This window comes from Macaca nemestrina, chromosome 12, assembly GCF_043159975.1.
Source record: "Macaca nemestrina isolate mMacNem1 chromosome 12, mMacNem.hap1, whole genome shotgun sequence".
Classification (NCBI taxonomy): Eukaryota; Metazoa; Chordata; class Mammalia; order Primates; family Cercopithecidae; genus Macaca; species Macaca nemestrina.
The window spans coordinates 51,255,429-51,277,638 of NC_092136.1; the positions used below are offsets into that span (position 1 = coordinate 51,255,429).

At 36.8% G+C, this 22,210-nt stretch overlaps 1 protein-coding gene across 2 annotated transcripts in view; it reads left to right on the forward strand.

The window, feature by feature from the left end:
* Positions 1 to 2,057: 2,057 nt before the first annotated feature.
* LOC105486921 (COPI coat complex subunit beta 1) overlaps positions 2,058 to 22,210 on the forward strand; it is a 48,049-nt gene continuing 27,896 nt past the window's right edge. The window contains exons 1-10 of one of the 2 annotated variants that reach the window (XM_011750059.3): positions 2,058 to 2,205; positions 2,913 to 3,060; positions 7,451 to 7,680; positions 8,080 to 8,249; positions 10,930 to 11,044; positions 13,055 to 13,147; positions 15,439 to 15,576; positions 18,804 to 18,923; positions 20,862 to 20,969; positions 21,053 to 21,199. In XM_011750059.3, the coding sequence (XP_011748361.2) occupies positions 2,970 to 3,060; positions 7,451 to 7,680; positions 8,080 to 8,249; positions 10,930 to 11,044; positions 13,055 to 13,147; positions 15,439 to 15,576; positions 18,804 to 18,923; positions 20,862 to 20,969; positions 21,053 to 21,199 (1,212 nt within the window). In that variant the 5' untranslated portion in view covers positions 2,058 to 2,205; positions 2,913 to 2,969. The remainder of the gene's footprint in view (positions 2,206 to 2,912; positions 3,061 to 7,450; positions 7,681 to 8,079; positions 8,250 to 10,929; positions 11,045 to 13,054; positions 13,148 to 15,438; positions 15,577 to 18,803; positions 18,924 to 20,861; positions 20,970 to 21,052; positions 21,200 to 22,210) is intronic. The other variant, XM_011750060.3, reaches the window with a different exon arrangement.

Here is a 22,210-nt window from a genome sequence, read left to right on the forward strand (position 1 = left end):
GTGGGGCAAGTCCCTATTCTCTAGGCCTTGACTTTTTAGATATCACAATTTCTATGGTCCTTGATATAATGACAAGGTCTTTGCTCTGCATTTATAATTTAAAAGGCATTCAAAATTATATGATTATATCTTAGAGTAAAAAAGCCCAAAACAAAATGTGTTTTACAACAGATCAGGAAGAGTTAATGAGGCTAATATTAAGGTCCTTATACCCATTCAAAAAGCTTTGTACTTAAGAATATGGAAAAATATATGCACTGCCAATGACAATTGTAGGTTCAGATCTAACTAAAGTAATATGTAAAACATTACATTTTCTTGCCTTTTCATATTTAGTACTTAATGACTTGGGGTCATGAGAAACCTCAAAGTTATTCTGTAACACAATGAACCTCTGGGGCAAATGAAGTCTGTACGGTTTAAGTCCTACCCCATGATGGCCCTAAACTGAGCTTTCTTACTGTAAGTCTAGTTTTTATACCTTTTTTGCTGACAGATTGCCACTTTTTGGTAAGTTAAGTGGGCTTGGAAACCAGATAACTGCATTTGTAAAACTTCATGTTAAAAACGAATACACAGAAAAGGAACAAACTGTTGTACACACATCTTGGATTGATCTCAAGGGAATTACACTGAGTAAAAAAATCCAGTCTCAAAATATTATTGTATAATTCCATTTATATAACATTGAGGTGATAAAAATCATAGAAAACTATTAGTGGTTGCCACAGGTTAGTGTGGGAGGTGGCTATGGCTATCAAAGGACGACATGACAGCATGAGAATCCTTGTGATAGAACTGTTCTGTGTCTCGACTGTGTTGGTGATCACACACATATAAGAATGATAAAATTGTCTACAAGTGAATATAAAATGAGTACATGTAAAATTAGTGAAGTCTGAATAAGGTTGGGTGAATTATGTCTGTCAATTTCTTGATATTGTACTATATGCAAGATGTTACTATTGGGAGAAACTGGGTAAAGAGTATAATATGGAAACTGTATTCAAGTCACTCTACAACTGTTTTTTAAAAATGAGTGCACAGAATCAGAGGAGGCACTCTTAAAGTGCTGTCAACACATGGCTTTTGTAATACATTTTGGGTGCTCAAAGAATTTGTAGTTTGCTTGATGGTTCTAAAAAGAGAAATCTCAAAAGAGCTAGATCCTACATAAATGAGGTACTATTGGTGTTCCATCTTCTGAGATGAACCTGTTAATTAGGGCAGTTGCCGTCAGATCTCTTTTTATTCACAATATTTTGCTTAAGCTTTAAAATATTTTGTTATTAATAATTGACCATAAAACCTTTTTGGGGGAAGAGGGAGGGGTAGGGGCGGGGCGTGCTATGGAACTTCAAATGGGCAAAACCAAAAGTACTGTGGCTGATTGCAGCTGTAACAATTAGGTCTTTGGAGATACGTAAAATCCTTTAAAACAGTGACTGTCTCCCTTTATGCATAAAATTTTTTTCTAATCTACTGGGTGCTCAGGAAGGATCACGGAAAGAGGGCATTATTAAATAAAAAGAAATTATACCAATGTGGCTTTGGATTTTCAAATAACTCTAGCCCTACCTGCAGAGAGGCAGATTCAAACTACAAGCGATATTAAGAACTGAAATGGATTTTAATCTAGTGACCATTAATAAAATAACTGAATTAGTTTCCCAATAGTATTAGTTACTTTCCCAGTTTATTAGGGGGTGAGCAAGAAAAAGCATTCCTGGGTTTCCACTTTCCAGTCCAGAGCTGTTTTTCACGGGAATACAGCCCTGCAAAAGTTTCCCTCTCTCCAAACACTTCCTACCCTTGACTGTTCCTGGAAGAAGGAACGATTTCCAGTTAGAGTTTAAATGAGCATAGTGCCTAACTCAGCTCTTGGCTTTCAGGGAAAACTAGAAAATACGTGGTTTCATTGCTCTGCGGCCTAAACCAACCCCGGACGAGAGAAGAGTAAGAAAATAGGATACACTTGCAGCGCGCAAGCGCTGCACAAAGAAGGCATGTCCTCTCTGAGTCGCCGTAGGTGCTAGGTGGCTGTGGCTTTGGTTGTTACCCCACCCCCTTCCACGTCAGCCAAGGACTCTGGAGCCGCCGCCGCTGCTGCGGGTTGGAGCCGGAGTAGACGGATCCACGGCTGCCCCAAACCACTACCCCTCGGAGCCTGGTAGTGGGCCACAAGCCCCCAGTCCCGGAGGAGTGGTGGGTCGGGCAGAGTCGGAAGAACTGGCTCTCTAGCTGGAAGATGCGGAAAGGGAGCGACTAGGCCGCTTGCGTCTGGGCCTGGCAGAGGGGACGGGGTGGGGGTAGGGGCGGGGGCCTAGGAAGCTCCGGGTCGGACGCTCCATCCCGACCTCTGTATTGGTCAGGGGTCTTTCCCTCCCAAGACCCCGAGGCTTACCCTTTCAGGCCCAGGCCTGCTTTGCTGGGGGAAGGGGAGGAGGAAGCGGGTCGGGCGAGGTGGGGGTGCAGCGCGCTGATTAAGGGACCCGCGGACGTATAGTCGGAACCCACCAAGGACCGCGATAAAGCGCTTTAGGGTTTTGGCAGAATATTCAGGCACAAGGTCTCCTAACTTGAGCATGCAGATTGTGTGTTGTGTTAAAAACTATATGTTCCATAACATTGTGGGGTTTGGCTGGGGGACTGTCACTGTTCTGTGGGCCTTCCTTCGGCTGTACAGCATTCTCAAACACTGGACTCGTGTGCGATGGAGGGAGTGATAGATAATATACTTTATGCCGGAGCTGACAGTGTGGTTTTTACTAGAATTTATTTTTATGGGAACACGATATAGATTGACCTGTCCTTTCTAATACTTTAAAATGTCACTATAGATACTGGTTTGTGGGTTTTTTGTTTGTTTCTTTGTTTGATTTGTAATCATGTACCTGTGTTTATTTTTCTAGATTTTCTGGCATCCTTAAGTCTTGTATCAAGGATTAATTATAATATAACCAGAAACCATGACGGCAGCTGAGAACGTGTGCTACACGTTAATTAATGTGCCAATGGATTCAGAACCACCATCTGAAATTAGCTTAAAAAATGATCTAGGTAAACTTTGATATTATTTTGAGAATGAAATGAAAAAAGACGAAAATAAAAAACTCATATTTCATATTCCTTTATAATTAGAAATGCTTAATTTTTGTCTAAAGTTTTTCTAGGATCTCTTCAATAGACCTTTTATTAAATTAAATGCGAACTCCTTTAGACTAAATATTGGTTGTTTGAAATAGAACATCTCAGTAAACCTAAAGAGATTTTAATAGTTTAGATATTCCTCAAAATGTCATAATTTTTGTGGAGTTCAATATATTATACTTAATGTAGCTGATGATATTCTCTAGGCAACAGATTGAGGATGTGTATTGGAATATCTTAATTCTATCGTGCACTTAACTTCATGTTACTTAGCTTGTAAAACCAAAAGAACTGTGTTCTTTGGGTTACCCACCCAGACAATTAGATCAACACTGGAATAAACATGTATTTTCCCGAAAAGTTTAACTTTTCATTTTTTAAGCATTTTTGCAAACAAGAAAACAACTATATTTGTGAATTTTATTTTTTTAATGTTTAATTTTTGTGGGTATACAGTAGATGTATATATTTATGGGGTACATGAAATGCTTTGATACAGGCATGCAATGCATAATCATCACATCATGGAAAAATGGAGTATCCATCCCTTCAAGCATTTATCTTTTGTGTGACAAACCAGTTACACTTTTAGTTATTTTTAAATGTACAATTAAATTATTATTGAGTATAGTTACCCCGGGTGCTATCAAATATTGGGTCTAACTCATTTTTTCTTTTTTAGCCATCTCCGCTTTCCTCCCACTACCCTTCCCACCTCTGATAACCATCCTTTTACTCCATCTCCATGAATTTCTTTGATTTTTAGCTTCCACAAATAAGTGAGAACATGTGAAGTTTGTCTTTCTGTGCCTGACTTATTTCACGTAACATAATGACCTCCAGTACCATCCATGTTGTTGCAAATGGCAGGATCTCATTCTTTTTTATGGTTGAATAGTACTCCATTGTGTATATGTACCACATTTTCTTTATCGATTTATCTGTTGGTGGACACAGGTTGCTTTCAAGTTTTGACTGTTGTAAACAGTGCTGCAACAAACATAGGAGTGCAGATATCTCTTTGATGTACTCATTTCCTTTCTTTTGGATATATACCCAGCAGTCAGATTGCTGAATCGTATGGTAGCTCTATTTTTAGTTTTTTGAGGACCCTCCAAACTTCTCTGTAGTGGTTGTACTAGTTTACATTCCTACCAACAGTGTACAAGGGATCCCTTTTCTCCACATCTTCACCAGCATTTGTTATTGCTTGTCTTTTGGATAAAAGCCATTTTAACTGGGGTGAGATGATATCTCATTGTAGTTTTGATGTGCATTTCTCTTATGATCAGTGACGTTGAGCACCTTTTCATATGCCTCTTTGCCATTTGTATGTATTTCTCAAATGTCTGTTCAAATCTTTTGCCCATTTTTAGATCAGATTATGAGATTTTTTTTTCCTATAGAGTTTTTTGAGCTCCTTACATTTTCTGGTTATTAATCCCTTGTTAGATGGGTAGTCTGCACATATTTTCTCCCATTCTGTGGGTTGTCTCATCACGTATGTCAATTGTTTCCTTTGCTGTGCGGAAGCTTTTTAACTTGATATGATCCCGTTTGTCCGTTTTTGCTTTGGTTGCCTGTGCCTGTGGGGTATTACTGAAGACATTTTTGGCCAGACCAGTTACCTGGAGGTTTTTCCCAATGTTTTCTCATAGTAGTTTCATAGTTTAAAGTCTTAGATTTAAGCCTTTAATCTATTTTGATTTTATTTTTGTATAAGTTAAGAGATAGGGACAAGTTTCATTCTTCTGCATATAGTTTTCCAAGCACCACTATTGAAGGGACTGTCTTTTCCCCAATGAATGTTCTTGGCACCTTTGTCAAAATGAGTTCACTGTAGGTGTATGGATTTGTTTCCAGGTTCTCTATTATTTTCCATCGGTCTGTGTGTGTTTTTATGCCAGTACCATGCTGTTTTGGTTACTATAGCTATGTAGGATAATTTGATGTCAAATAATGTGATTCCTTCAGTTTTGTTCTTTTTGCTAAAGATTGCTTTAGCTATTCTGGGTCTTTCGTGGTTCCATATAAATTTTAGGATTGTTTTTTCTAGTTCTATGAAGAATGTCATTGGTATTTTGATAGGAATTTTATTGAATCTAGATTGTTTTGGGGGTGGTATGGACATTTTAGCAATATTGATTCTTCTAATCCATGATCATGGAAGATCTTTCCATTTGTTGATGTCCTCTTCAACTTCTTTCATCAGTATTTATAGTTTTCATTGTAGAACTCTTTTCATTTCTTTGATTAAATTAATTCCTAGATATCTAATTTTATGTGTGGGTATTGTAAATGGGATTGGATTAATTTTTAAATTTCTTTTTCAGATTGTTCACTGTTGGCATATAGAAATTTTACTTATTTTTGTATGTTGATTTTGTGTCCTCAAACTTAACTGAATTTATCATATTTCTGAATTTTAAAAATGTATCCTGTGTCTCCTTTTTGTGAGTGATTCTGTCAAGAAAAAAATTTATAATTAATACACTTTCCAAAGTTATGATTCTTGTTTAATTGAACTACTAAAAATAAATATAACTTAAACTGATAAATATTGTTTAAACAGAGCAGAGTGAGAATTATGCTTCAAATATAGAAAGTATCTTTTAGAAGATAGTTTGCAGTTTGAAAAGAAACTTAATGTTTTACTTGTCTAATCCCACTTCTTAATCAGCAGTAATGGAATACCTCCTGATTTTAGGTTACTTAATACTAGGTTTCTATAGAGGTCTATTTTTAGAGAAGGGAAAAGAAACCCACTTTTATGACATTTAAAATGATACCATTATATGCATAAGCCACATATATTTCCCTGTTTTCATATTCATGTAGGATAGTTGAATGCAAAATAGTGAATACACTCATTAGTGGTTTTTTTCCCTCATAATTTAAAATTTTTCATTATTAGATCCTCAGGATACTTAAGGTTATAGGTAGGAAGGTAAAGAACAAAATTTGCCCCCAGTTGGAACGATGCCCTAGTCTTAATTGAAGCTGCCTTAACTACCTTCCTCCAACCAATAAATATATACGTACTCTCCAGTTTAATGTATATTTTTGCCATTAAGAACAGTTGAGACTGGGCACGGTGGCTCATGCCTGTTATCCCAGCACTTTGGGAAGCTGAGGCAGGTGGATCACTTGACGTCAGGAGTTCGAGACCAGAGTGACCAACATGGTGAAACCACATCTCTAGTAAAAATACAAAAAGTTTAAGTGGCTATTAAATGAAAAGTTCTGAGGGTCAGATGAGGTGGCTCATCTGACCCTCAGAACTTTTCATTTAATAGCCATTTAGCTCTAATCATTATAAATTTATTTCTCATATTTAGGCCCAAATCTGGTTCCCAGTAACTACTACCCATTAGTTGTAGTTCTTTTCCTCATAATGGTCCTGAGATTATTGAAGACTTGTGATCACTCTTTGTTCTCCCCTTCCCAAGATAATTCATTTATTTTGATGATCTAAACAGTTGTAGTAGCAGTGTGCTACTACATACTTCTCTGCCTTTGAATTTTGCTTCCAGAAGATTTTTAGTACTATAAATTCTTCAGTATGCAGTGATAATGGTGTGAAATTATAGACAGTTTTGCATAAAATACTTTATATTGCAGAGTTTTTAGACTAAAAGTAAACTAGCATTTTATCTTAAATGTGTCATCCTTAATTCTAAATAATGACTACTAATCTAGAACATTTGAATTACCTCGCAGTTTTCCAGATGGTAAGAAAGATTCTAAAGTTTTACAGCCTGTAGAACTATGATGAGATTTTAGAAATAATGCACTATTTTAGTTTTCCGCCTTTTTGAGTATGACATTTCTCTTTCCAATGTTAAAAAAGTTACATATTTATCCTCCCGTAATAGTAGTTTTAACTTTGCTAAAATGCACACAAATAGCTAAAAGCCGTTTTGAATTCAGAAGCAATTAATAGCATGTGTTTACATTTTGAAAAATAGCTATATGTGTTTTGAAGCACATGTTTACTTGGTATGACTGTAGATTCATGGAGTCTGCATTAACTCAATTGGCTGGGAACCAGAAATCTAATCCAATGCCTTCATATTGTATATAAAGAGTCTGATTTCCAGAGATAAATGACTTAAACAAAGACAACTTGTTTGGTGGAGAACCAGGTGAAGAACGCTTGTCACTTGGGTTTGTACTTTTATTACCATTGCTGATACTGAATTAAGAAGATACATTTTAATTTGTTAATTGCTTTTAAATTTATGTGATGAATTTTCTTTTGAAATAATTGTGCTTTTTTTTTTTTCAATTTGTGATTCAGAAAAAGGAGATGTAAAGTCAAAGACTGAAGCTTTGAAGAAAGTAATCATTATGATTCTGAATGGTGAAAAGCTTCCTGGACTTCTGATGACCATCATTCGTTTTGTGCTACCTCTTCAGGATCACACTATCAAGAAATTACTTCTGGTATTTTGGGAAATTGTTCCTAAAACAACTCCAGATGGGAGACTTTTACACGAGATGATCCTTGTATGTGATGCATATAGAAAGGTAAACCGAATCTTAATTTTGTCTGAATATTGCTTTGAATTTAGATCTAAAATTGGTAGAATGGACTTTGTTTTAATTGTTAAAATTGAGTCTTTGATAAGATGTAAGTTGTAGAGATTTGGAATTAAATTTGTAAAGAGTTATTGTAAAAAGTTTTATCGTCACTCTTTTCAGACATTTTCTATGCATTTTATGTGTATATATTAATTAAAAAACAGTGACACATGTAAGACATTGATGAGATAGGTTAAAAATTGCTTCAGTCAACAAGAATATGATGGAAATTGGTAATCTAGGTCTTTTTTCTCAAATGTATTTTTTTTTCCATTGGAAAGTTTTGCATTAAAATTTTATTTTTGTAAAGAGCTGAAACTCAGCATATTTTAATTTTTATATCAGGATCTTCAGCATCCTAATGAATTTATTCGAGGATCTACTCTTCGTTTTCTTTGCAAATTGAAAGAAGCAGAATTGCTAGAACCTTTAATGCCAGCTATTCGTGCGTGTTTGGAGCATCGACACAGCTATGTTAGAAGAAATGCTGTTTTGGCCATCTATACCATCTATAGGTAAATAAAGATACTGCTTCAGCTTCATTTTGTGAAGACTGTTTAGTCTCTTAGACTAATGGTTCCAAAATGGTTGCTTGCAGACTGAATATAGCTTGGAGCTATGTTTTGTATGGCCAGCACTGTATATTTTATTATGAACATTGAAAAGTCAAAAGATCTGGCAGCGCTGGCCCTAGCTTCTGCATAACAACATTCTGCTGAACTTGGATAACAATAACTCCCTTTAAATAAGTTATATACTTTACAGTTTATGACAGTGCCTATCATTCTCAACCGTATTACTCCAAGCCACTTTATATGTTCACTTGCTTAGCTTTTAACTTTGGACTTTGTTTTAGAATTCTTTTTGTGGAATGTCGGTCTTTTCTTTTTTACTGTCAGAAGCTTTGAGGAAGGAACTTTTTAAATGAGAAGGGCTACAGTTATAATTGATTCCAATTCTTAGAAAGCTGAAGATTTTGAAATTTTGTTTTTGTTTTGTTTTGAGATGGAGTTTCACTCTTGTTGCCCAGGCTGGAGCACAGTGGCGCGATCTCAGCTTACAACAACCTCCACCTCCTGGGTTCAAGTGATTCTGCTTCAGCCTCCCAAGTAGCTGGGATTACAGGCACCCACCACCATGCTCAGCCAATTTTTGTATTTTTAGTAGAGACACGGTTTCACCATGTTGGCCAGGCTGGTCTCGAACTCCTGACCTCAAGTGATCCACCCGCCTTGGCCTCCCAAAGTCCTGGGATCGTAGGTGTGGGCTACCACACCTGGCTGAGATTTTGAATTTTTAAACCTATTCAAGGAATCAGATGAAGCTAGAATGCTCAGTTTTTACAGTCACAGGTGTCAATTCATTAAGCACTACAATGTAATGTTTATAAGCATCTTTGTACTTTAGTAGATTTGTTGGTTAAGATACAATTTCATAGTTATCTTACTATTAGATTTTATCCATTAAGGAAAGTGGTATTCTGGTTAATAATGTAGGTGAGCCAGGTGTGGCGGCTGATGCCTGTAATCCCAGCACTTTGGAAGGCCAAGGCGGGCCGATCACCTGAGGTCGGGAGTTCGAGACCAGCCTGACCAACATGGAAAACCCCGTCTCTACAAAAATACAAAATTAGCCGGGCATGGTGGCACATACCTGTAATCCCAGTTACTCGGGAGGCTGAGGCAGGAGAATTGCTCAAACCTGGGAGGCAGAGGTTGCGGTGAGCCAGGATCACACCATTGCACTCTAGCCTGGGCAACAAGAGCGAAACTCCATCTCAAAAATTAGAATAATAATAATAATAATAATGATGATGTAGGTGAGTTCCTTTAATGTTACCATACAGACTACACAAATTTCAGAATTTAAACTATAGTGCATATAGAAAAATTAGGCCACTTACAAGACTGTTGGAAATTTGAACAAATTTGTTCAAATTTGTGAGATATGATGATGAATAATTAGTTTTACAAGAGTCCTCAATTTTAGAGAAACCTACCAATATATTTACAGAAGAAAGGATGCATTGCCTATTGCCTGTGATTTGCTTCAAAATAATATGGCAGGAGGGAAATTTGGCAAGGATATAGATGAAACAAAACTAGCTATGAATTAATAATTGTTGAAGCAAGGTGGTGCATTTTATTAAGCTAGTGTTCACTCTTCTGTGTACTAATATTTCTAAATTTCCAAAAGAAGAGGCAAGTCAGTAAGTAAATAGCGCACAACTAATAAAATCCAAGGTACTATTTTCTTCCTCTTAATGTAATTCTTAATATATTGATATGCTTAAAATGTGTGCACAACAGTTATTAGAGATACTAGTTAACAGATGGCATGTTGAATAAATCAGCTTTTTCTGTATTGAACTAGAAAACGTATAATTTGATAACTTAATAGATGAAGGTGTAACTTTGTGTTTCCTTCTCCCAGTTCCAATTGATTTGAAGTTTCAAACAGCAGGCTGGGCATGGTGGCTCATGTCTGTAATCCCAGCACTTTGGGAAGCCGAGGCGGATGGATCACTTGAGGTCAGGAGTATGAGACAAGCCTGGCCAACATGGCAAAATGCCGTCTCTACTAAAAAAATAACAAAAATTCGCCTGGCATGGTGGTGCGTGCCTGTAGTCTCAGATACTCAGGAGGCTGAGGCAGGAGAATCACTTGACCTGGGAGGTAGAGGTTGCAGTGAGCTGAGATCACTCCACAGCACTCCAGCCTGGGCAAAAGAGCGAGACTCCGTTTCAAAAAAAAAAAAAAAAAGTTTTAAAAAGCAAATGAAATGGCTGGGCACGGTGGCTCACACCTGTAATCCCAGCACTTTGGGAGGCCAAGGTGGGCAAATCATGAGGTCAGGAGTTCAAGACCAGCCTGGCCAACATGGTGAAACCCCATCTCTAATAAAAATACAAAAAATTAGCTGGGCATAGTGGTGGACACCCTATAATCCCAGCTACTCAGGAGGCTGAGGCAGGAGAATCGTTTGAACCCTGGAGGTGGAGGCAGCAGTGACCTGAGATCGCACCACTGCACTCCAGCCCAGGCAACAGAGTAAGACTCTGTCTCAAAAAAAAAAAAGCAAAAGAATAATTTATGTTGTAAAGTTTGATTAAATTTAATTTTGGTATTGTCCAGAGAGTTACTAAAATAGTAAAGTAGGTTTTTATTAAATATGGATATCTGTTTTATTTAAAGAAATTTTGAACATCTTATACCTGATGCTCCTGAACTGATACATGATTTTCTGGTGAATGAGAAGGATGCAAGTTGCAAAAGGAATGCATTTATGATGCTAATTCATGCAGATCAGGTGAAGTACTTTTGAAAAAATACTTTTATTACTGTATTTAAGTGAGAATTAAAAGTATTACATAGGCTTGATCATGTTTTTAGTCAGTAATTTTGTTTATAGTTCATGTGGTTTGTGTATTTTGATAATTTTAGGCTTGTAGAAAAATACATTTTTTTTAACGCTTCTCTAAAATATTGCATACATATACATTCTTTTTTTTCAATTAAACATTGAAGAGGCATTTTAGAACAGCCACCTTACAGTTTTTTAAAATTGAAATTATTATGGCTGTGTTCTATTTTGGGGCTTTGATGACCTGTTCTTTCTTACGTCGGTATAGATCTAAAATTGTTTAGTAGAGAAAAATAGTAGCTTTGCATAGGTACATCCTTAGCCATGCCTGTGGAAATAGGGTGGCCTTCAGTGTAGATGTGTATCCTTTTAGGTTCTTCAGCTTTCATACGTGGGTGCCAACTCTGCATCCTGCTCTGCTGGTGGTTAAAGTATATGGATCTACTTTTGGTTAGCAATTACTCTGTACACCTTGATGCCATCTAATCTTGAAATTTTCTAGCCAGTATTTATCACCAAAATATGGGAAATAATATGCATGAGGACTGAAAAATATGGAGGCCTTCCATTCCTCTGAAATCTAGATACTGTTACTTTTTTCCCCCAGATCTTCCTTTAATGGATTGTCCCCTAATTATTTAAAATTGTGGTAACGTACACATAACAAAAATTATCACCTTAACCATTTTTAAGTGTTCCATGATTTTAAATACATTTATAATGTAGTACCATCACTACCTTCCATCCTCATAACTTTTTTTATCTTGCAAAACTGAAACTCTGTACCCATCAAAAAAAAAATCCTTATTACTATTTCCTCCCAATCCCTGGCAACCACCATTCTACTTGCTGTCTCTGTGATTTTGACTACTCTAAGTAGTCCATGTAAGTGGAATCATACAATATTTGTCCTTTTGTAACTGGCTTATTTCGCTTAGCATAATGTCTTCAAGGTTCATTTATGTTGCAGTATGTGTTGGAATTTCTTTCCTTTTTAAGGCTAAGTAATACCTGATTGTAAATATATGCCACATTGGGTTTACCTGTTCATCCATTGGTGGATGCTTGGGTTACTTCAACCTTTTAGCTATTAGGAATAATGCTATTGTGAACGTAGATGTACACGTATCTGTTTGAGACTTTGCTTTCTGTTCTTTTGGGTATATACTCAGAAGTGGGATTACTGAATATACAGCACTTCTGTTTTTAATTTTTTTAGAAGCTGCCATACTGTTTTCCACAGCAGCTCTACCATTTTACATTCCACTGGTAGTGCACAAGGGTTCCAGCTTCTCCACATTCTTGCCAACACTTGTTACTATTTTTTTTGATAGTAGCAACGTTAATGGGCATGCGAAGCAGTATTTGATATTGTCATTTTGTCTTCCTAAACAAGATTATGAGAAAGCTGTTTATATGAGCCACAGTGTTTTGTCCTCTTGTGTAATTGGTTTTACTGACCAATGCTTTTGGCATTATGCTGTTAACCTACATTAAGGGACATAATCAGAAATAGTCCAATAAAATTTATTGATACTTTTACTGGAGAGATGTTTTCAGTATTGTAGTTCTTTATATTACAATGTCCAATATATGAGAACACATAGGAGATTTTTCTTTTAGGTCTCAGTAATAGGAATAACTATATACCTAAGCAGCTGGTTTTGATTGTATGGATACCCTGAATCCCATAACACATAGTTTTTCCCTCTTTGGTTTAGCTGCTAGAAAATCAGACCCCAGGTTTGTGGCTCATTTCCAGAAAATATATTTAACTTTATGTCTTATATTTTATATGTTAACTTTATTCTTGATTTTTGTTCCCAATTAATAACTCTTTGCCCTGATCTCCTCATTTGTTTTATATTGAGTTGTAATGTGTGTATTTTTTTAAGATGCATTAAGTTCTTCTATTGAATGAGGTGGCGGACGATAAATATATTCTTATTTTTTTAGGATCGAGCTTTGGATTACTTAAGTACTTGTATTGATCAAGTTCAAACATTTGGAGACATTCTGCAGTTGGTTATTGTTGAACTGATTTATAAGGTAAGAATGATAATCTATGATGGGTAAAATAAACTCAGCAGTTTAAGACAGGGTTAAATAGTTTCTTTCTGGGATAATAATTGCTAGGATAATATATTTTAATAGTATAAATATTTTATAGCATAGCCTAGTAAAGCCTTTTTTTCTTTTACTTTTGGTTTATTGTGTTTTCCAAGTAGAATACTTGGTTATATCCTTTCTAAACCTCCATAAAGATTCTGATAAAAATTCATGGCTTGAGCCAGTGTAGCTCACATAAATCATTGTGAACTTCCCAGTCACTGAATAGATTATGAATTAGGCTTTAGGATAAAATTCAAGATTTTCTTGAGCGTATATCAGACTACTAAAATCAAACAAAAAAGCCTTAAATACTTTTTATGTTCCCTGTTTGTAAAAGAGAATAGAAAAAATTTAAATGCATGAAATATGACATTGTAGGCCATTGACAGGAAATCTAAAACCAGCTAAGAATTTTGGATTTTTAAATGAAGTACTATATTGGCAATACTTTAATGTGATATATCCTTTGAAAGAGTTTATTACATCTTAATGTTCTGATAAAAGGTACAGTAAGATCCAACTTTGCTATTGATACCATTAGAGGCCAACAAAATGTAGGTCCAGATGACTTTATTAAATACAATAGTATGGTCAAAACATCTGTGGTAGACACTACTAACTGATTATAGCTGTCTTTGCTTCTGTAAGAAGGGGCTCCTCTTAACATAAGGTACCAGTAGTTTGGAATGGAAGTTTAAAATGAAACGAAGACTGGTAAATATACAGTTTTTGTTTTCGTTTTTTGTGTTTTTTGGTGGAGTCTCGCTCTGTTGCACAGCCTGGAGTGCAGTGGCACAATCGTGGCTCTCTGTTGCCTCTACCTCCTGGGCTCAAGCGATTCTCCTGCCTCAGCCTCCTAAGTAGCTGGAATTACAGGTGCATGTCACCGTGCCGAGCTGATTTTTGTATTTTTAATAGAGATGGGGTTTCACCATGTTGGCCAGGCTGGTCCCAAACTCCTGACTTCGTGATCTGCCCACTTCAGCCTCCCAAAGTGCTGGGATTACAGGCGTGAGCCACCATGCCCAGCCTATAGTTCTTTTTTTTTTTTTTTTTTTTTGAGACAGAGTCTCGCTTAGTCGCCCAGGCTGGAGTGCAATGGCGCGATCTCGGCTCACTGCAAGCTCCGCCTCCCAGGTTCACGCCATTCTCCTGCCTCAGCCTCCCGAGTAGCTGGGACTACAGGCGCCCGCCGCCTCGCCCGGCTAATTTTTTGCATTTTTAGTAGAGACGGGGTTTCACCGTGTTAGCCAGGATGGTCTCGATCTCCTGACCTCGTGATCCGCCCGCCTCGGCCTCCCAAAGTGCTGGGATTACAGGCGTGAGCCACCGCGCCCGGCCGCCTATAGTTCTTTTTAATTCATGTGTATTAGGATGCCGCTGAGGTTCTCAAAATTAGCAGTTCTCTGCTATCTAATGACTTGTTTAGTAGGGTCCATGTTTTAGTAAAAGGGAATAGCTTTTAAGTCATGTCCCTGTAATAGAGATTTGACTATATATATTTTAGGAAAATCTAATATGAATACTGACTTCAAAAGAGAAAAAATAAGGGATATTTGCTATGCAAGTAAAGGTATCAGGATGCGTTTAGATGGGATAGAAATTTTTAGTTTTCTCTCCAAAGTTGAATACAGTCTCAAATAATAAGTAGTAGTACTTGGGAAAAATGTGTTATCTTTCTTGTTTGAAAAACTGGTATTTTCCTTTTATTAGCTATTGAGATTTATATCATCCGTCATGTTTCTCTTTGGCATCCAGAATAAAAATGTAGGACCAAATTTAATATCCTGTGACAGTACCCATATTAGTGTACTGGGTTAATGTGTCCTTACTTTTGTTACTTTACATTTTCTTTTTCTCTTTCACTTGTGTATAACATACACATGTTTTAAGCCATCAGAAAACCTTTTATGAAACAGTAAAAATATAAATTATGATGGGATGAATAAATGAATGCATAGCTATAAAAATTACTTCGTTCACACCATCCTATCTAGTAAAGCCATTTCTTATCTATGTTTTTGTTGGCCTCTTCTTTCTGAAATTACCAGTGTTGTGTCATAGTGTCTTATCCCATTTTGGCTGACATTTTCATGTGTCCTCATAAGACTGTTCTTAGCTTTCATATTGAGAAAACTAGCATACCATAAGCTGATGTTCATGAAAAAACTCCATTTGAAAACAAGCGTTCCTGAAATCAGTTGAAGTCTTAATGTTTTCTTCTCCAGGTCTGTCATGCTAATCCATCAGAAAGAGCTCGTTTTATTCGCTGCATCTATAACTTACTACAGTCATCCAGCCCTGCTGTAAAATATGAAGCTGCTGGGACATTAGTGACACTCTCTAGTGCACCAACTGCAATCAAGGTACTGTGTATTTCTTTTGAGGCCAGATTAGGTGATTGATTTTCTGTCTTAGCACTCTTGATTTAGTGACATTGCAATTCACTATGTGGTTACATGGCACAGAGAGAACAACTACAAATTTTATGAAACTATTTGATGCTTTACATTGTTCATCCTTCCTTCTTTTCTTCCTTCCTGCTTTCATACACATGTATATAGATACAGACAGAGAATGACAGTACAATTAACCTCTGACAACACAGGTTCAAACTGCACAAGTCCACTTATACATGGACTTTTTTTCCACTTCTGCTACTCCTGAGACAGCAAGACCAATCCCTCTTCCTCTTCCTCCTCCTCCTTAGCCTACTCAGTGTAAAGAGGTTGGGAATGAAGACCTTTATGATGATCTACTTCCTCTTAATGAGTAGTAAATATTTTCCATACGCTTTTCTTAACATTTTCTTTTTTCTAGCTTACTTGATTATAAGAATATATAATACATTTAACATATGAAATACGAGTTTTTGTTTTGTTTTGTATGAGACAAGGTATTGCTTTGTCACCCAGGCTGGAGTGGGGCAATCTTGGCTCACTGCAACCTCCACCTCCCGGGTTCAAGCAATTCCCCTTCCTCAGCTTCCCGAGTAGCTGGGATTACAGGTGCCCACCACTATGGCCCATCTTATTTTTTGTATTTTTAGTAGAGATGGAGTTTCACCATGTTGGCCAGGCTGATCTCGAACTCTAGACCTCAAGTGATCCGCCCACCTCAGCCTACCACAATGCTGGGATTATAGGCGTGAGCCACCACGCCTGACCACAAAACATGTTTTAATCAACTGTGTTATTGGTAAGGCTTCTGGCCAACGGTAGGTTATTAGTAGTTAAGTTTTTGGGGAGTCAAAAGTTATGTGTGTGGCTGGGCACAGAGGCTAACACCTAAAATCCCAGCACTTTGGGAGGCCAAGCTGGGAGGATTGCTTAAAACCGGGAGTTTGAGACCAGCCTGGGCAACAGAGAGAGACCCTATCTGTACAGAACTTTTTTTTTTTTAATTAGCTGGTGCTAGGTGTGGTGGTGCATGCCTGGAGACTCAGTACTTTGGGAGGCCAAGGTGGGATGATTGTTGGAGGCCAGGAGTTCGAGGTTGCAGTGAGCTATGGTGGTGCCACTGTACTCTAGCCTAGGCAACAGAGCAAGACAAAAAATAACATGAATTAGCTGGGCCTGGCGGTGTGTGCTTATAGTCCCAGCTATTCTGAAGACTGAGGCATGAGGATAGCTTGAGCCCAGGAGTTCAAGACTGCAGTGAGCTGTGATTACTCCAGCCTAGGTGAAAGAGTGAGACCCTGTCTCTAAGAAAATAAAAATTAAAAGAAAAATGTTACATGTAGATTTTAAGTTTTAGTGAGTGTTTTCAATAATAGAGTATGATCTTTCTCCCTTTCTCTAATTTATTCTATCAAGACTATATCAGCAACCCCTAATCTATTCAGAGAATGAGCTGTTCTAAAAGCCAAATTGTTTAAATTAGAGAATTTACTGCTTTACCCTCCAAAACTTGAAATTTTTTTTTATTTTTTATTTTGAAATAATTTTAAACTTACAGAAAAATTGCAAACATAGTACAAAGTCCTTTTTTTTTTTGGTTTTTTGTTTGTTTGTGTTTGAGATGGAGTCTCACTCTGCTGCTCAGGCTGGAGTGTAGGGGCATGATCTTGGCTCACTGCAACCTCCGCCTCCCAGGTTCAAGTGGTTCTCCTGCCTCAGCGTCCTGAGTAGCTGGGACTACAGGCACACGCCACCACACCCAGCTAATTTTTGTATTTTCAGTAGAGACGGGGTTTCACCATGTTGGCCAGAATGGTCTTGATCTCCTGACCTTGTGATCCACCCACCTCGACCTCCCAAAGTGCTGGGATTATAAGCGTGAGTCACCACACCTGACCGGGACATAGTTCTTATATATTCTTCACCCAGCCTTTCTCATATGTTCACATCTTCTATAATCATTGTATAATTGTCAAAACTACAAAATTAACATTAGAACAATATTATTAACCAAACTACAGGCTTTATTTATATTTCATCAGTTTTTCCACTGATGTCCGTTTTTTGTTCAGGATCTAATCTAGGATCTCATATTGCATTTAGTGGTCATATCATAGTTTCCTCCAGTCTGTGCTAGTTCTCAGTCATTTATTATTTTTCATGACCTTGATGCATTTGAAGAAGACTGGCTGGTTTGTTTGTAAAATATCCCTCAACTTGGGTTTGTCTGTTTTCTCAGATTGAGGTTGTACATTTTTGGAAAGAATACCACAGAAGTGATGTGTCCTTCTCAGTGTATCTTACCAAGGAGTACATGATTTCTATATGTCTTATTACTGATGATGTTAACCTTGATCAGTGAAGGTGCTGTCTGCCAGATCTTCCAGTTTTATGATTTCTTCTGGTATAATCAGTAAATGTTGTAGGGGGGAGATACTTTGAAACTATGCAAATATATACTGTTGTTCCTCAAATTCATACCTACTTATTTCAGCATCCGTCAGTGGATTTTCTTACAACAATTATTGCTATGGTATTCTAATGGTGGTTTTCTGTTTCTCTCATTCAATATTTATTAATGAAATTCTTGTGCAGGGAAGGGCTGTTCTTTCTCTTCCCTCCCTCCCTTGTTTTCCTTCCTTCTTTCTTTATATCAGTATGGATATTTTATTCTATCATTCTAAAATACTTTACACATTTTTTGTCTTAATAATTATTATAAATACTAAAATATTTTAACAACTCTGGGTGATCCTTATATTCTTGTTGTTTCTGTACTGCAATGCAGATGAGTTAGACTTTGCCTCTAAACTGAAATATGCTTAATAGATGTACTTCTTGGGATTTTTTTCCTGCTTTTTTCTGGCTTGTTCCTTAGTTTCAATCCTTAATTTTTGGCTGTTAGTAAGTATTTCTACCTGTAGCAGCTTTTTTTCATCCTTTTAATTTGTAATGCCTGTAATCTTCTGTAAGTTTGAAAAATAACAAGGGACTAGAGGAACCCATTCCTCAGAACAAAATGTATAATGTATAAACTCTAGTACAGGGATTAATTAATGAGTGTATTGTGCCTTCATGGGAGTGTGTGTGTGTGTGTGGGTGTGCGCGCGTGCACATGCACGCGCATGCTTATTTTCAGATTTTATGTTTATGATAGATGAATAAGTTCTTAAAATATTTCTTTTTTTATATAGGCCGCTGCTCAGTGTTACATTGATTTAATTATTAAGGAGAGCGACAACAATGTAAAACTCATAGTTTTGGATCGCTTGATAGAATTAAAAGAGCATCCTGCTCATGAACGAGTATTACAGGTAAGTGTTATCTGAAAGAGAGAGATCCTAAATGAAATATTTTTCAAATTTAGGTCATTCTCAAGCTTTGCCCATCTTGGTTAACCTAAATGCTTGAAAACTGAGCGGTTTATATTTTGATCAGCTAAAGTGTTAATTATGGAGTCATCATAGACTTTTGGGGTATTATCTTTACCATAAAAAAAAATTTCTAAAATGGCTGGGTGTGGTGGCTCATGCCTGTAATCCCAGCACTTTGGGAGGCAGAGATGGGCAGATCATCTGAGGTCAGGAGTTTGAGACCAGCCTGGCCAACGTGGTAAAACCCAGTCTGTACTAAAAATACAAAAATTAGCTGGGCGTGGTAAGGTGCATCTGTAATCCCAACTACTTGGGAGGCTGAGGGCAGGAGAATCACTTGAACCCAGGAGGCAGAGGTTGCAGTGAGCTGAGATCGCACCACTGCACTCTAGCCTGGGCAACAGAGTGAGACTCTGTCTCAAAAAAAAATTTTTTTTTCTAAAATAAATCGATATTATCTTTTTTATCTTTTTGGTTTGTACTGTATTGACTATTCTTAGGGAGAGTGACATACTCATTTTAATTTGAATGTAATTTACATTTCATGGAAAATTATTATACCAATTGATTGAGAACAAAAGTTGATCTGATTCTAGAAAATTATCACCATATTTGTTTAATCCATGAGAATAATAATGGTTATAAAAATAAAACCCCATGACAGGTAAATGCAATCTGATCTTGGATCAGAACAACAGCAACAACAAATTTCTATGAAGGACATTATTGGGACAGATTGAGAAATATGAATATGGTGTGTATATTAGTTAATAGTATTGATCAATGTTAAATTCTCTGGTAATTATAATGTGGTTATATAAGAAATTATCCTTACCCTTGAAAGAGATACACTAAAATGATTAGCAGTAAAGAGCAAATGTGGGCCGGGTGCAGCGGCTCATGCCTATAATCGCAACACTTTGGGAGGCTGAGGTGGGTGGATCTCCTGAGGTCAGGAGTTCGAGATCACCCTGACCAATATGGTGAAACCCTGTATCCATTAAAAAATACAAAAATTAGCCGGGTGTGGTAGCGTGCTACTGTAGTCCCAGCTACTCGGGAGGCTGAGACAGGAGAATTGCTTGAACCCAGGAGGCAGCGGTTGCAGTGAGCCAAGATCTTGCCACTGCACTCCAGCCTGGGCGACAGAGCGAAACTCCATCTCAAAAAAAAAAAAAAAAAGCAAATGTGGGAAGATATTAACTGGTGAATGTAGGTGAAGGATATACAGGAGTTCACTCTTAGAACTTTTTTATCAGTTTCGAATTGTTTTTAAGTATGCATCTTTTAAATGTTACATTTTCCTATGGAGTCAAATAATATTATCACACTTAACAAAATTGTTAATAATTTATTAATGTTATCAAATACCAAGTCTATATGTAGATTTTCCTAGTTGTCCCAAAAGCCCTTTTTGTTTAGTTTGCCTATTTTGTAACCATGCATCATATCTGGTGGTTATGCCCTTTCAGTCTCTTAATTTTGGACAGTATCTTTTTTTTAATGACACTGATTTGTTGAAGAGACCAGACCAGTAATACTATAAAATGCCCCTCTTTCTCGATGTGTATGGCTACTTTCTTATGTTTAGCTTGTTCTTTTGACTTCTGTTACTTTCTATAAACTGTAAGTTGGAGCTTGAGCTTTAACTTGACAGAGTCGAAGTAAACATTGTCAGTTTGAATGTGTCATGTGCTATTATTTCATATTGCAGTGTATCAGGAGACCCAAAATATCTAGTTCTTCCACCACTAGTGGTTTTGTTATTGATTAAAGAATTAACGTGATGATAGATAAACCCCACCATTCTGTAGTAAATATACTTTTCTTGTGACCAGAAAGATTGGTGTTAATTCCTGATTTTTTCTTCTTTTTTAGGATCTGGTTATGGATATCCTAAGAGTATTGAGCACACCAGACTTAGAAGTACGAAAGAAAACTCTGCAGTTAGCACTGGATCTTGTCTCTTCTAGGAATGTTGAAGAGGTAAAACAAAACTCTGACAGCACTTTGTAGCTATCAGGCCCAAATGTGATATAACTCTCACTTATTTTTACTTCGTTCTATAGCTGGTTATTGTCCTGAAGAAGGAAGTGATAAAAACTAATAATGTGTCTGAGCATGAAGATACTGACAAATACAGACAACTCCTAGTGCGAACGTTGCATTCCTGTTCTGTCCGATTTCCAGATATGGCTGCAAATGTTATTCCTGTGGTATGTAATTCTGATCACTTTAATTTTGAAATTCTCTAATAGATTTTTTTTAAAAAGCTAGTTATTTGACAGTCAAACTCCAGAAATCTCAACTGCCTGGGACCATTAAATCTCATGGTGAGAAGTGATCTTTATGTCTACCTCTACCTTTAAGCTCAGAAGGGTGAGGACTGTGACTTCTTTCACTTACATATTCATCTAAAAAACAAAAACAGTGACCAAAAAAATAGCTTTGCTTATTATTTTAATTGATGATATAGTTACCTAAAGTAAAATTATGCTGTGTATATGTATTATTCAGTAAGGCAAATAGGTACTTATATTAAATAGCTTTAGCTCTTAAAGGAATCAGTTATAGGAAAAATTAACATACCTAGAATATTTTGCTGTCACTATCAGATAAGTGAGATATGTTATTATAATTTGATTTTTGCCTCTGAGCTCTTGAGTTCTTTCTAAAATGATTTTACTTTTAGTTACAATTTAGGAGGATCAAATTCATTTATTTTGAGTTTTGGATCTCTGGCTTATCTTTTATCATAAAACAGAAAAGCCATTGTGACTTTCTTTACGTAATAGCACTTGTCTCTCAATTTACATTTTGTTGTGTATTTGAAAATTATTAAGAATTACAAGGGTCAGGCTTGGCGGTTCATATCTATAATTCGAGCACTTTGGGAGCGCTAGGCAAGAGGATTACTTGAGGCCAGGAGTTCGAGACCAGCCGATGCAATATAGGCAGACCCTGTCTCTACAAAAATATTAATATTAGCTAGGCATAGTGTCATGCCTGAAGTGCTAGCTCCTGGGGAGGCTGAGGTTGCTGGAGGATCACTTGAGCCCAGGGGTTCAAGGCTGCAGTGAGCTATGATTGTGCCACTATACTCTAGCCCGGGCAGCAGAGCAAGACCCTGTCTCTTAGAAAACAACAAAAAGATTACATTCTTTATAAATTTATTGATTTATTTATTGTCCTAGATAATTTTCTTTTGGAAAATTGCTAGCTCTATT